The sequence below is a fragment of the Cariama cristata genome, unplaced genomic scaffold (genome assembly GCF_000690535.1).
Source record: "Cariama cristata isolate BGI_N322 unplaced genomic scaffold, ASM69053v1 scaffold4442, whole genome shotgun sequence".
In the NCBI taxonomy this organism is placed as follows: domain Eukaryota; kingdom Metazoa; phylum Chordata; class Aves; order Cariamiformes; family Cariamidae; genus Cariama; species Cariama cristata.
Window position 1 is genome coordinate 26,308 of NW_009603108.1, and position 15,859 is coordinate 42,166.

Sequence of the window (15,859 nt, forward strand, 5' to 3'; positions counted from 1 at the left end):
TGCATGATATAGAGCAGAGGAGATGGTTAAAGCTGAGGATACTCAGCACTTGGTACCCTTTACATTAAGACTGTATTAGACACAGCCAGGCTTGTTCATGCAAACAAGAAAAAGAATCAGGGAAAAAGTTATTATGACTGTATATACCTAACAAGGAGGAAAGGAATGTACATACCATCTGCTCTGCACTCTAAGCTTTTAAGGATCTTCCAGCCACTCTGTGCAGAGACTGGCAGTCATGCCATATTCATTTTGGAGCAAGATTATCAAGGAGAGCTCAACGCTATGTGCTCTCTCACGGAAAAAAGGATCTGGGTGTTGTCTTGATTTTGCTATTGTTTAATGTAACAGTTGTTCACAATTGACGTATTTATTCCAAGGGTGTGAAGAAACACAGGAAAAGGCAACAGAAAATTCATTACCTGGACTTCTTTGAGTAATTTAGACACCTGAATAAAATTCAGTCTTGTGTCAATGGGACAGTAAACACATTTCATCGCCAAAGGTTGGTAAGGAGCCAGGGCATCCAGGTAAGAGAAATCGGGCTCTGAAAAGAGAAATGTTGAAAACACTGAATGCCTATTAAGAACAAATATGGCTCAATTTCTCTCTGATTCCACATTCTAGCCTAGAAAAGCTGTTGTTCAGCAATGTTAATTCTGTTATAGATTTGTCTTCCTTTCTTCCTTCCCCCACCTGTTATTTTCAGTTAATTTGATGAAAATTATGCCCACAATTAGTTTTACTGTAATGAAGCAACAGAGCAATACTATTTCATTCCAACGCATTACTGCATGATTTTTAAACAAATTTAATCAAGACAAAAACTTCATCTCTTATTTTTAATCGGATTCTGTAAAAGAAGGCAAGATGTATATTTTTTTGGTATCATAAGGTAACCCAAATGTCTGCTTGTTTTTCACTATGGCAAAAATGCAGCACAAAGATTGTATCTTGATAAACGTGTACCAATGTCCTCTGCTGCAGACACATTACCTCCCAACTCCTCTTTTTCCTTACAGGATATGTACTTTCTCTTTTTTTTAATCTAAGTGTCAGGTTTAGGCTGGTGGAAAAACAAGGGTCCAAATTTTAATATAAGCCAAGAGCCCTCCTGTTGAAAGGACAGGCAATTGGACTTTTTACAGTTATGCCAGCAGAGCAGCTCTAGTTCAGGCCAGTATGAACTGAAGGTTGCTTGCAGTCGGGGCTATCCAGAAGGAGAGATGGGTTCTGAGAACTTTATTAGTTGGTAACTTTATTAGACCTAGCAAGTCTCAACTTCCCTTCATACTTTTATTATTGACTTTTAAAAATCAGATTAGAGGTTTGCCAGGGAAAAGTCATGCACCAAATGGGCTTTTACTTGCACAGAGTGTAATACAATATTGAGAATACTACAGAAAAATACTATTTTTTTGGTGTATGAAAAACGTAGCTCTTACAGGTGAGAGAGTGAAGGATACATGTAGCCACTTGATTCTGGGGACCAACAACTAATGATGTGGAAAAGCTTATGCCATCGCTATCTACCTGATAATTGTGGGACAGATTGCATAAAGGGAATGCTAGAAAAAGAAAAACTGGTATTAGTTTGCTAAGTACAGAATGAGAAAAAGAGAAGGGGATGCATGAAAGACTTATCTGCTAGACTAGTCTGAACCACAGGGCCTCAAAAGCCAACCTGCAGAGTAAAGTGCAGTTGCAAACCACCAAGCCTTCTAGGCAGCAGTATGAAGTCTTTCTCTGCTATCTGCCCCGTCTGTGTAAAAGAATGAACTTAAAGGAAACTTAAATACAGAGACTTCACTCTAGATTTAGACAGCCATCTTCTATGTTCTTACATCATCCTGAGGACAGCACTGGCTGGATTTTTCATGTAGACAGCAAGAAAAAATGTCCTTAAAACTTTGCCACAGAAGTTCAGCACCCAGCATGGCATCCAACATTCAATATGGGGCCTCATTATACTGATAAAGACAAGTTAATTGCTAGCCTAAAAATATGCTGCTGGCTAAGTACCAGTGATCATGATGGGGTTTTACTTACTCTGTGAGAACAGAATATAGCATCAGCCAATGATACATATGTTTGGAACTGTCAAGGGGGTAATCTTCCCAAGTTTAAAGCAACTGTCAGAATAACTGCCTGGGAACATCAAAGTCAGAAATATTAACAAAAAATGATAGTTGTACAAGAGCATCTTACTAGATGCCCAAGAAAGCCACGAATCCACAAACATGAAATAAATACTGGGCAAAAAGCCATGCTAGTTAAAAGCAGATGTGTTAGTGGCAATGAAACAAAGCCTAAAAATATCGATATAACAATGGTAGTTAATGGCAGTTAAGTTTAATAGCAATGAATAGAAGTTTAAAAATAAGAATACTAAGAAGGTAGCTAGTTGAAGAATGATCAGTGGTCAATTAGGGTTAAATCAGAAGACATTTTAAAACTTATTGGGGAAAATCAGAAAACTTACATCAGGCATAGGTCCTCTGCTAGAGATGTACAATGAAATTGCAAATATTAAGTTTAAAAAGTTATTAGATGAGAGCTTTTCCATCCCATCTGGTCTTGTGGATAACACAGAGATTTGACTGCTTGCATCTCAGAATGCCATGAGGCAGCACCTGTTCCGACTAAGTATTTTTGAATCACAAGGCTCCAATAATGTACAGACGTGGATTTTTTGATCCAAGAATCCAAAATGGCACCCAGCCTATAGTTTCTCTGAACAACTAATAGGAACGTAAGAGCGTTGGAAAAGTGCAGAATTCTAATGAAGGAATTTTAACACAGGACTTTGAAGATTTAGGACACCTGAAAAACTTGAGCTAGTCTCAGTGAATTCATGTGACATACAGGAATAGCTGTTTTGAAACTATCAAAAAAACCAGAAGTCACCTGTCTGATGGAAGACAGCGCTTGTCAAGGACACATATTGACTTTTTCTGACAGAATTACAGGTCTTTAGCTTTTCCCCCAAGACATCTGATTTACTACTGTGTGACACTGAGTTATAAAATCTTCCACTGTACAGCACTAATGTGGCATGCATGAGCTGTTTTTAAGATCTCCTAGGGAGTTAGTTTTTAAACCACTGTTGCTATCGGAGAGAGAGCAAGAAGCAGACTTCTTTCTACCATGTTTTCTTCTAGAATTTCTTTGCGGCTTAGTGGGATTCAATATTTTTAATCAATAATCTATTCAATATTGCTTCAGTGGTAACGTTTGCAGATGACACAAGCAGAGCAGCACTACAGCTCACTCGCAGCTGGTGTCCTGTCTATTGGCTGCAGCTGCTGGTTTAGTCTATATTCTCTCCTAGTTGTTTTTTACATTACAAATTGGAAAGGTGGAGACTACCCAGCTCCTGTGGACTGAACAAGCAGTGTCACCGTTAACAATACTGGATGGCCTGTAGTTTAAAGGTCCTAATTACTAGAAACTAGGAGTCTTTCACGGGGAAAGCCAGAACATCATCTGCTATCATACGCTTCAATGGACCAAATTTCTTTCATAACTACAGGAGATTTTATCTTAAAACAGGAGAAGCTAGATAATTAAATAATAAAAATCCTGGGCATCAATGGAGGTGCTTCAGATTTCCACTAGAGTTACTAAGAACAGAAGAATTTAATCTGCTAGGAATTTCTGTAGACATAGATGTCTTTGTTCCAGCTGAGACAGTTGTAAGGAAGTAGGAACATCCTGCCGAGTGGATATGCCTACAGACCGAGACAGAGTCCAAAAGCCACGGATAGACAAATTTAGGAAACAAACCACCACAAGCACCTGGAATTACCGTGCACTCCAAGGTCATCATGACCGAAGCAGATCTCAACTGGAGTTTCATTTGAAGGATAAACTGGGAATGAATCTCAAAGATCACGACCTAATGTATCCACAGGTTGTTACGACTGCCGTTCAGATGCCTTAACAACTTGCCAGGGCCACGTTCTAATCGAAGTCTGCTCTGTTTCCTCAATTCACAGAAGGATTACATTTTAATACAGAAAGGTCAATTACCTTAAAAAAAACACAGAATAAGAGTTCTTACCATTAAAGACCAGTTCCTGACACCCCTGCTAACGGTGGGTAGCACATTCAGAACATGATTAATGCCACTGATTTCCTAGCGATTCATGAAATACACAACCCAGCAAAGCGTGTACACACTCTGGTTTTAATTGAAGTCCCAACTAGAGTAGAATTCACTATTTCCAAGAGAATGCATATCTATATTGCAGTTTTACCAATTACTGTAATTAGGGCATATCCCTGAAACTACCTCAAATGTCAGGAGTGATGGATACTGTAACAGCTACGACGTTAGTGCTGTGGTACCATGCACCATTTCCCAGTATAAACACAGTCTAGATTTAAGTGTTTTATCTGCTCAGCAGGACGCCCCTCGTACCATCCCTCCCCTTGCAGTAGGGCTATTGACACACTTCTTTAAATCTTTCCAAATTGGTTTAACAGTATCATGATACTGTGACACTTTTTGGTACCAATATTGTGAAAGAGTTAAAGGGACTTGCTCATCGCTAGCCTCAAGTCTACAGTTAAAAAAACAAAGAAGGAAGGAAATAACCCTTTCCCAACCCTCTTTGCTTTAGGAGGTTATGTGCTTTCCAGCAGTCCTATTCACCAAAAAGAGGAGGAAAATAAGCTTAACAGTGGGACTCCATTACGCCCTTGCTGTGGGAGTAAGTTTGATCAGTTACTCAGTGTTTTCCTCCCCATTTCTAATTGCTTTGTTCTAGTCCAAAATCCATACCTTTTTTACCTGGTGAAGTTATATATAGTACATCTCCCAATTATATCAGAGTTTGTTATCCATAAAATCAGTAGCAATGGCCTAAAGGATTCTTTCCCTTCTCAGATTTGAAGACTGCCCACCGTAGGGTTCTGTTTGGATGACATATCGGGTTTAAAGAGGAGGCACCTGGACAGAACGTCAGTTTGATGGAAGGCCGTGAAGTATTTTTAAAGGAGATCAAATTCTGGAAGATAGCCCCTTTGCTAGTTTTCACAAAAGCTTCATGTTCTCTCTTAAATACCTTGTCTTGCCGTTAATGATCAGCATTGTTCCAAGATGCAGCTGCCCTGTGGATCTCAGACCATAGCTCGTTCTGAGGTGGATAGGGCTTGACTCATTAAATCCATTAGGGTCAGCACTAGAAGCAGACTGGGAGAGGTCTTAAAAGACCTGTTGTGCCCCTGGCAGCCTGAGTCATTGAGAAAGGACCCAGCTCCCCAGGGTACTAGCTAGAGCTGTACCTTCAGCTTCAGATACAAATGTGTCTGTCAGCCAAAAACCGTCTGAAAAAACAGCTCAGCCAAAAGGCAGCAACGGCATAGATCACTACTGCCAGGTCTGTATGGGGTACACGCTCCCGAAACAGCAGAGATGACAGAAACATCTTTAGAAACAGACTGACTGGTTGCCTGAGGTTTTGATGAAAAGGCAGGAGGATTTGTGATTCCAATGGAATATGGAGAAGTACTTCTCCTTTCTGACCAGCATCAATTAGGTCTTGCCTGGGTTTAACTTGCAGCCAACTGCTTTTAATCCAAAAATTAATTTCCTGTAGGCATTTTACTGCTGTGCATAACAAAGATTTTGCTTAGAAATGGCAGGAATGGACTCTGCATGGCAAAGGTTGGCCCTGCAGGGCTAAAATGAATTAAATGGCACCATAATTACATTTCTCCCTACAGTCAATCCTGGGGTCTTAATTTAGATGAGATCCTACTGAAGTCAGAAACTTCTGCTCCAGAACAAATGAGCAAAGCCCCTAGGATGTGGCCACACTTAACCAGAGCGCACAACCTACTGTTAATATGATAATAGTATCTGCATTTTACTTACCTGTGAATATAACCGTGTTCAAGCCAGATTTTCCCCATAACTCCATGAAATGAACCACATCCCCAAATCTAAGAGAGGGATGTCCAGTGAACACAACACATGGCTGCTTGAAGTCATTGCTGAAGTCTCCATGGATGCTGGGATAATGTTTCAATTTGTTCGTCTGAATGAGCTGAAATAAAAATAAAATACCAGACATTACAAACTTTTCATGCCTCTCTACTCTGTAGTTCAGTGTGTTTATTTACATGACATTATAAATATTCTACAGTTTATTTCTAGCTCATCACAGAGTCCCTTTCTGCATATTCCCTAGATTTTCCAACAAATTTAGTCATGACCGTCCTAAATGTTATGAAAAGGAAGTCAGAGTATGGGGCCAGGTGCCTCCAAGTCCTTGCTCTCATTTCTCTGGTACCAGCAGTACGGTAACTGAGAGGAAACTCTGCAAACATGCCCTGCTTAGAGCTTCCTGGAGTGAACAGAGGGCTCAGCTGCCAAATTCAAAATAAGCCACTTTTTCCTATTTGCCCTGTCTACAAAGAGCTCTGGGCACTGACGTTTAACCTGGTTTTCTTGCACCACAGTAATATCAGGCAATTTTGCCTTCAGCAGTATGTTGCTATGAGTTTCATTGGTATAATGGGTTGGCACAAAGTCAAGTCTTCTGAAAAAACATATGAAAGAATAGACTGACTTGGCCTTCTTTAACTATCGCTGAAACTAGTAATAACAATGAACTGAGAGCACTAAGAAGTACTTGTCACTACAGCTGGCAAACAGAGTGTAATCAACTATGCATGTCGGACAGATTTCTTTACTAAGATGAGGAAGTTTATTTATCGAGGCACTTTTTGAAGAATTTTGCTTTATTTCTCCTGCCATTGTTTTCTGATCTGCAAAGCAAGGTTCAACTTAAAAAGCAATTTAATAGACTGGTCTGCTAAGCACTTTCATGCAATATTTCACAAGTATTTTCTCGGCAGGTATATGCTTCCATCCCCAGCCTGAAAATAACTGTAAATACAGTTTTCTGAAAAAGTATGCAATTTAACACAACGAAATCACACACTCAACAACTAAGAACATACATGGAAATAAAGAGTGTGAAAAAGTGGAACAGTACTCGTAACATGATGTGCACATCATGCCTTTCTAGCAGAAAACCCTGCCTCTCAGGACGTTCCTCTTCATTGTAATATATTTGATTTTCAAAAGACCAACTAAGAAAGAACCTTATGACAAGCAACTCTTCTGGTCTCTTAAAGTTGTAATTCATCTTTCCAGATTCTCTTTGTTACTTTTTACTATGGTAGATCTAACTCAAGATAGCATGCCTACATGGAAACGAACAGAAAGCTGAGAATTCTGATGCTTCTTTAAGCCTCTTAGCAACTTATGCACAACAAAGCACTTCAGAACTCAAGGTTATTACACAATTAGGTTCTTAATTGAACTTAGCATCAATGAACAAAAGTATCAACCCTACTCAATCTCTAACTGTCACCACCTAAAGGTATGCTTTGGTGCTAGAACAATGTACAAACTTACCCTCAGTACCCTTTCAATAACAGAAGGTTGGTTGCACATAGGTGCCAATATTTATATCTTTCTCCTTTGCTTCCTCGAGTTTGGTCTCCTTCAAGTTCCTAACAGCAAATATTTTGCTGCAGTTTTGCATGTGACTCCCCACACGTCCTGTTTATAACTGCTGTGCAATAGCTAGATGGCTGGAATGGAATGGGATTGGTATCATCCCTCCTGGGGTTTGACATAAGATGGAAATTGTAGGTGGACACAGCCCGTTATTTCCACATGGATCCTTGGATGATGGAGGAAGTAGCTAGGAGACTACACTTTCTGCAGCTTACTCGTAATATCAAATTCCTATTTAATCTTCAAGAGGGAAATTTGAAAAAAAAAAATCCAATAACTGCTCTGGCAGTTAATATGTTCTGAATCTTGAAAACATTTCTGCAATTAAGACTAGTAAAGATTTCTGATTAACACATCTGGAGTGCAATATTTAGAATCTAAACTTAGCTTCAGTAATAAAAACTGCAGTTTAGCAGACAATGGGCAAAACAAATTTGATCCCATAAAATACTGGCATTTAAAAGCACAGGGAGGAAATGGCCCCATGAAGCTCTTCCCTGCTTTTTTGGGGGATCAGCAGATAGCTAAGTGAAAGACATTTCTACAGCTAGAATTTATGTAACATACTTCTGAAAATCACAAACTCTTCTTCCAGCATCCTGTTTCACAGGTTGCTTAGGATTATATATATTTGCATATAGTAGCATTCAAATCTTTGCTAAGAGGTGAGAGCAGCACTCTATGTACAAAAGCATTTTCAACAGCCTATTTCGCTGCTATACCTATGCAGATGTTCATTGTTTATAAACATAAAAGCTGTATTCTCTTCAAAGCATTATGGAAGCTTCAAATCTCTTCCTATTACTTTGTAGAGAGACACAGGATGTCTAACTCAGTTTTCAGGACTTTGGGCTTTGTCTGTGTCATTCTTTTTAATATTTTCTTTTTATTTCCAGCAACAAAACATCTAGTGTAACACTGAGGTGCACTGCTTCTAACTGGGTGGTAACTCAGGAGGGAAAAGGGACACATATTGGATCCTCAGCACCATGTCCTGAGGTGTGGTGATTTTTTTTTTCATCTTTTCATCTTCGAAGATCTTTTCGGAAAAGTCTACTGAAGTTCCATACCTTAGCTCACAATCTCTGATTCTCACAGCTGGACATAGGAGAGAAAGGCTACAAAAACAAGTTTAGAGGCATTCTACTCACTCCAGTGATAAAGCAGCTGGTAGATTTTAGTGTCTAGAGCAAAATTTTTCTAATTACCCAATCAAAAACATATGGAGCTGAACTTGCAAAACAGGTCCAACAAAATTTCACAAATCATTAAGGGGACTAAATTTGTAATGATTTGTGCAGGTCTTTTATATCTAGAGATGAGATGGGCTGTATAAACACAACAGTCATTCCTGTGTCTTGTTCAGATCTCCAACCTGTACCAAAACCAACGCCTGGCATTTAGCCAACCAGTATTTTCCAAACGAGACTGATTTCTGGAAACCAGGAGCAACATTCAGAGCATCTTTCTACAGAAAGAACTATTATTGACTGAAAGCTTAAGAGATAGAGGATGGTAAAGTACTGAACCGAGACTGAGGAGAGCTGTGGTTTTTTTAAATCCCAAATGGTTATGCTTCCCTTTAAAGCCGTAGACTTGATTTACAGGGTCAGCAACTGCTGCTATAAACAGGATAAATCTCCAGAGCCTTTGTGTACCCTCTATTGAAGTGAGCCAAAATACACTGCTATTTACTCTGTCTCTGTGTGTGTGTGTGTGTGTTCTGTATCCAAAATTTTGAACAGATGTGATTCTTATCAGTGAACGAGTGATGCATTTATTACTTCACCTCCCTTACTCCCTTTGTCAGACCAACACTAACAGGGACCTAATTCTATATAATACTGTAAGACAAAAACCATAATACTATACAATCACCTGGCTCCAGCTATTTATTGCTTTGAATGTGTTACACAGGAACTAGTACATGGAGGTGGGAATCAAAGATGAAGAAGACAAATGCTAGTATTTAAGACCACAGAATCAATATTACTCCCACCCTGGCTATTTTTTGAGTCAGAAAAAGAGGTTTTTCATAGCCATTTCTCTTAGATGTTGCTAACAGAATCCTTAATAAGAGGTCAGTAAATCCAAATTCTTCCTCCACTAGCAAATACTGATCAATATAAACTATCTCTCAACTTTTTCTTTTGCAGACATTTAGAGAAGTCTGGATTCACCTATCCTATAGGCTGAAATCATCTATGTAAAGACTGAGCAGAAAGAAAAAGGAGTGAAAGCTTCTATTTTGCCTTACTAGAACAATTCAACTATTCATTTATAAAGGCTCTACCTCCACAAAAGGGATGGTGCCAAGCATACAATCCATGGTTCCTGTTAAAATGGTCAGGGATATGGCTAATTCCTCAGCTGTGGCTGTGTTAGGATGGGACATTCCCATGCCCTCAAAGAATCTGGTAAAAGACCACAAGTTGGTTCTGGGATATCAGAATAACACTTCTAAACAAAACAAATTACTGATTTATGCTCCACAGCATTTCAGCTAGGCATTGTGGAGCTTAAATCTAAGCCTATTTAGACAGCTGATCCTAGAATATAACTGATACAGTGCCTTGGAAGTGAAAGCCACCACCTCCCTCAGCCAGCCTGCTGTATTCACAAGCATTTGGAAACCCCAGTTTTTAACTTTGCAGAAGCTTCCAACGTTACTTCAGTTTGAGCTCCTTCTCCTCTCTTCCCAATCACAGTAACTGCCGGTGAAAAACTGAATTGCCACTTTTGTTTAAGCGTAGAGGACGGCCATCCAGAGCGGTCCATCCCTTACCTAATTGACTATTTCTCCACTCCACTGCCCTAGTTTTCTTCCTGAGAAATCCCTGGCTGGAATGTAGGGCAGTCCTGCTCCAGATCCTAACTCTCTCAAACCGAGTCACAGGAACTCTTACCCCAGCGATCGCAAAGAAATGCCTTTAAAAAGAAGCTCTTTTAGCTTGTGCGCTGCTAAAAGCTGCAGATGAGACTTCAAAAGCTTGTGCAAAAATGTGGACACTCCATTCATATTTACTTTAGTAGGAATTGATGTCCCAATCCATCCCTACAAGCCTGAAGCACTTTAGCCCACATTCCTTGCTCGTAACAGAGGGAAAGTATATTCCCTATTCACTCGGACTGGATGTTAGGAAACAAACTGCCACATCAAAAAATTGTATGCAGTGATTGTGTGGGAGGAGATATGATGAACATCTACTACTACATTAAAGCGGAAGTAACAGGGAGGAGAAGTGTTTTGGGTTCTCTGCAGAGTTGAACAGTGTGTCTGGTTTTATTCAGCACAGCAGAACAAGGAATGAGTTCAAAACAGGTAACATAAATCATAAACCTGGAAAACTTCCAGGCAAAGAGAATGAAAAAGCTTCGCACAACTTCCTATAGAGAGTAAGATAAAATAAAAACAATATTTGCAGAGAAGATGAAGATACTTTTATTTATTCTCTTGTAACAATAATAAAGGAATAGTTAAGTGAAATGCAAAATATAATCACAACTGATTAAAGGAAGTAAATGCTTTTTTATACTATGCATCAGGCACCACTGGAACTCAGTGCTGCAACAGACTACATCAACAATTTGGGGGATTTTTTGCCTTGTTTGTTTTTAAGTCTTGGTGTTTATACAACTAACAGGAACCCTGAATTTCAGGAGCAGACAGCATGCTGGGCTGGACTTGTTCCGTAGATAATTAGGAGCTTATTTCCTGGCCTGTCCCTTTCTGATGTATCATGCCAGGCATGTTATTAATGCTTGCTAATAACTAAGAGGCATGTCTGAGTAATTCCCTATTTTCTTCCAACAATTGAGCAGCTAAGCACATCTTTTCATGATGGGCAATTTCCGTATAGGTTACATTGCACAAGCCTATCATTACTTTGAAAAAAGTAAGGCAATTCTCCACTAACAACCTATTCAATAGAAATGATCATTCATTGTCTGTTTCTGATACTCATTAAAAATGCCCTTAAGTGCTAGTAAGCAGAGCTTCCGATTGTGAGGTTGTAGAGCCACAGATTTAGAAAGAGAGTGTTTACCTAAATCAAAAAGGCTGGCTGCTGACTAAGGCTCTAACTTAGTAACGGGAAGCCTCGAGTCCAAGTCCTCGCTCCCTCCTAGGCTGACAGTATGGCCATGGACAGGTCATTCAGGCCAGGTGTCTATTAAGACCATTTTGCTTGGTAAAATTACACCAGAACATCACAGCAGCTGACCCTATTATGGATACTCTTTGCACAGGCATAATGGTTTCTGCCAGGGAATAAATAAAACATTTGTTAAAGATTGTACTGAAAAGAGGTTATATGGATGTTTCACGTTATATGACTTACATAGACAGTGTCAGCTGCAACGTTTTGCCCCTCTTCTCTTTACACTGTCTGTTCCAACTCTGTGTTTCATACAAGAAAAAGAAACCTAGCTCCTTTCCCATGCCTTAGAAACAGTACGACAGCACTAAACCACAACCAGCTGCAGGTACCACTACAGCTGGAATGCAGCCCAAGGCAGCTGACGATTACATGACTAAAAGGATGACAGTAGCTGTACCTCAGAGGACAGTAACAAGGAATCAAAGGCACATGCTGAGCACTGGGTACCTGACACGGGCATCTTGGCGCCGTGTTGGTGAGCATGGGTGTCTTACATGTCAGTCATCTATATAAATCTCAATATGCTTTGACTGTTTAAAACCAAACTAAACCAAACCATGCATCTTACAGAACAGAAAGGAGGAATCAGTTCTCAAGTGTCTCTAAACTTCAGTGATTTATGATCTTAGGAAAAGCACTAAATGAAATAGCAGTCTCAGCCTTTCTTTGCCTGGGTATTACTTTGTTTTGCTTTTGCTATTAAGCCAGGCTTTTGAAAGAGTGCTGCTATATGCCTAGGTCTGCGGCCTCCCACTGTACAAACTGGTTTTGCAAAACAGCCAGTACGTATCAGGATTTAGCAATGAAGAGACACATTTAGTCCATCATGGGGTGGCGGTAGTGCAGGTCACTCCACTTCCCAGTGTTTCCTCCACCTCCCAGTGTTTATACAGCAGCTGTGAGTACCCAAACACACAATCTTAGTTGTGTTAGAGGTCTCCCTGTGAAATGTGCAGTACTCGCTTCAGATGGCAGCTCAGTGCTGAAACGCCTAAAGGCTACAGCCATTTCATAGTTTGGGAGCCACAAGGATGTGGATACACACTGTATTGTGTCATTTAGCACATTTAAGAGAACCCTTAGGCAAAAGTGTAAGAAGCCTAAGAACAGCTTCCTATCAATGATATCCATCGGTCTAGATAAAGCTGTTTGTCCATCTCTTGATAAAATGTCCCTAGCTTTGTGGGTCATAACCTGTATGATTTCGCCTTGTCAACCAAAGCCTGTACCTGTACCAGGCAGGTTACTCCCTCTGCCCACTGCATTTTGTCATAAGGAAACTGATCTGTTAGCCACTGCTGTGAGTCCTTTCCTAGATAATTACCTTGATCTACACATGAAGCACAGACAAATGCCTCAACAGCTAAACAATAATTTGGCAAAATCTCATTATCAACAGGCCTCTGGAGAATATAAAATGTCCTAAAAATTAGAGGACACACTTATCACTCTATAAACACAAAGACCCATCACATTAGATGGGTTAATTAATCCAGACTTTGACAGCTTCTCATTTTTGGAAGGGCTTTCACTTAAACCTGCCAGTTGCAGTGCATGTTGCAAACTAAAATTTTGAAGCAATGTCTTTGGTAGAATATAGGTTGTCAGTGAAACAAAGACACTGTGGATCAACAAGGACACCTCGGGAAGCAGACATGCAGGGGAAATTAAAAAGCATAGCCAGCAGCATGGGTAGAGAGTCTCCTACTCGGAGATCAGGCGTTGGAATTGATCTATGGGTGTGAATGAGTTTTCTGGTTACAAAAATATTCGTGAATAGGTGGCTTGCCCTGAAGTCTGCATTATTCTTGGTAACAGATGATACATAATTCACTGTGCATCATGCTTGAAATGCATTCAAGCATCTGGAAAGAAAAAATCAGATCCTACTTCCAACAATGCCTTTGAAGCACCTACAGATGATAGATGTACTGGGCAATGGTAATTTCCAGAACAAGCCCCTGGACGAGGAATCTTGGAGGAAAAAAAAACCCCAACAATGCCTGAAGAAGGATTTAGCCCCTGGACTCTCAAACCTGCAATGGCCACTCTGCACATTTCATCAAACAGTTATGACCACAAGAACTAAAAGAGCCCATTTTCTGAGACTGTATGCCCCAAATGGCTCACTGTCTCACAGGAGGAGGATTTAGCCAAAATTATTTCTCAGTCCCATTTTTTCCTTTCCCACTCTGCCTCTCATTTACTTCACTGGGAAATCTACCTGTTCCCAGTGGAGAAAGTAAGAGATTTCCTTTCTTGAGTAACTCTGTCAGATAACTCTGAAGGCATGAGTTATACCACAATTATTTAATGTCTGGTTGGCTAAAACTTCCTTTCAAATTATTATTTTGTTGCGGTGAAGATCCCCTCAACATATGTTGCAGTGAGATCTCCCCCAGAGACAGGAACCTTACTCCTTTTTGCTTCACTAAGATGCTAGCTCAAGTAATTTCATTTAAAATTGCCAATGACAGCACTCGGTGCTGCAAGCTTTAACTTTTTTTTATTAAACCTCTCTTTCAAGATACCATTTCTCCTGCAGCAGACAACATGGTGCCTGTTTCAGCTAGGGAGGTAGGAGCTGGGATGACTAAGCTGTCTCTGGTAACAAGCTCTTAGTTTCAAAGACTTTGAAATAAACTGCTTGGACAAAGGGAATATTCGTGGTTGCAGTCTGATAAGAGCAAACGTTCAACCATGTGTACACCAGACAGCCTTCTGCGGGGGAAGAAGTTAAACAGGCGAGCATATGTAAGTTATATGCTGAAATAAACATCATGATAATTTTTGAGTTGAGGGAACACCATCATTCATTCCTCTCCCACGCTCCCAAATTAATCACAGAAAGCAAAGGAAAAAAAAAAAACAACAACAACTTGTATGAATAACGACACAGAACTATTAAACAGCTGGAAAAGTGTTCATCAGAAAAACAACAGCCACACAGGACTGTGTTCCTGAAACCCACTCACTTGGTGATCTTAGCAAACAGCAAGACCATGGTTTACTTACCTCAGCATGGGGAAAAGGAGGTTCTGGAAGATATACCTTTGTTTGTTTGTTATGACACAACCTTTAAAAGAGAAGGAAGATAAGCTGGGTTAGAGTGGTGCAGAACATCCCGCAGTGTCTGCTGCCATCTACTGTTAAACTTTTTCTGGAGAAAGCCATTTCGTATCGGTGGCATCAGGTGCAAAATCACGAATCTGTTTTGTTGCTTCCAGTCTTTCTGTTTAGAGGACCAACACTTACAAGACATGACAACTCAGTCATATGGAAATCACGAAGAGAAGGTGTAAGACAGCTGAAAGTAATTTTGTATGCGCTAGGTAACAGAACTCCTTTGCTGTTGAAGACAAATTTGTAACTCAACACCCACTTCATTTCATAGGTCAGACTCCAGCAGTTTTTGCAAACCCAAATCACCTGTCAACAGAAAAATTCCGCTTGCCTCATCCCAGTTTTCAGCAGTGATTTGGTCCTTTTGTTCATTATAATCTAATTGCCCTATGCATTTTATTATTACAGCTACAATGTTGGCAAACTGCCTCTCACCATGGCATAATGCTCGCTGTTACCTGCTATTTTACATCAATCATTTATTTTTAAAACATAAATATTGGAAGTTGTTGATTAGCTCTAACCAGACTCCTGATTCATCCTATTACAGAAGTTAAAAAAAGGTATTTGTCAGAGGTCTGTGTGACGTTACAATTATCTGTAGTGACACTGTCCTGTGGTTTTTTCTGGGAAACACTGTCCGTCTCATACTTTCCTCACTTTATTAAAAAGCAATAAGCCTGGGTCGAACTAAATTTAATAAAGACTAAGAGATACTAAGAATAGGAACAGGACATTCCTTTTAGCTGACTAAATAGTAGAATTGGAAAGCTAGAATCCCTGAATTTCAACCCCAGTTCTGACCCCAAACCTCTATTTTACAGATGTTCAACTTCTGCGTCCATTTCCACGTAAGTACAACATTCACCTTACATGTAAGTGTTTGGAGATTAGCTAATGCTGTTTTTTGACTTTTGAATATAAGCCACTACAGCAAAGTAGAATACAAAACAATGGTGTCTGAACACTTAGGTGTCTGAGTAGTGCCAGCTAGACATAGCGGACAAAATGACCCAACTGGCACAGGTAACATTCCTGC

The 15,859-nt window shown here is 39.9% G+C and overlaps 1 protein-coding gene across 1 annotated transcript in view; it reads right to left on the minus strand.

The window, feature by feature from the left end:
* Nucleotides 1–15,859, minus strand: part of INTS9 (integrator complex subunit 9) — a gene marked incomplete at its 5' end in the record, with an annotated part of 54,941 nt that overhangs the window by 17,687 nt on the left and 21,395 nt on the right. The window contains 3 exons of the mRNA XM_009695041.1: nucleotides 423–547; nucleotides 5,882–6,053; nucleotides 14,713–14,773. Of these exons, the coding sequence (XP_009693343.1) occupies nucleotides 423–547; nucleotides 5,882–6,053; nucleotides 14,713–14,773 (358 nt within the window). The remainder of the gene's footprint in view (nucleotides 1–422; nucleotides 548–5,881; nucleotides 6,054–14,712; nucleotides 14,774–15,859) is intronic.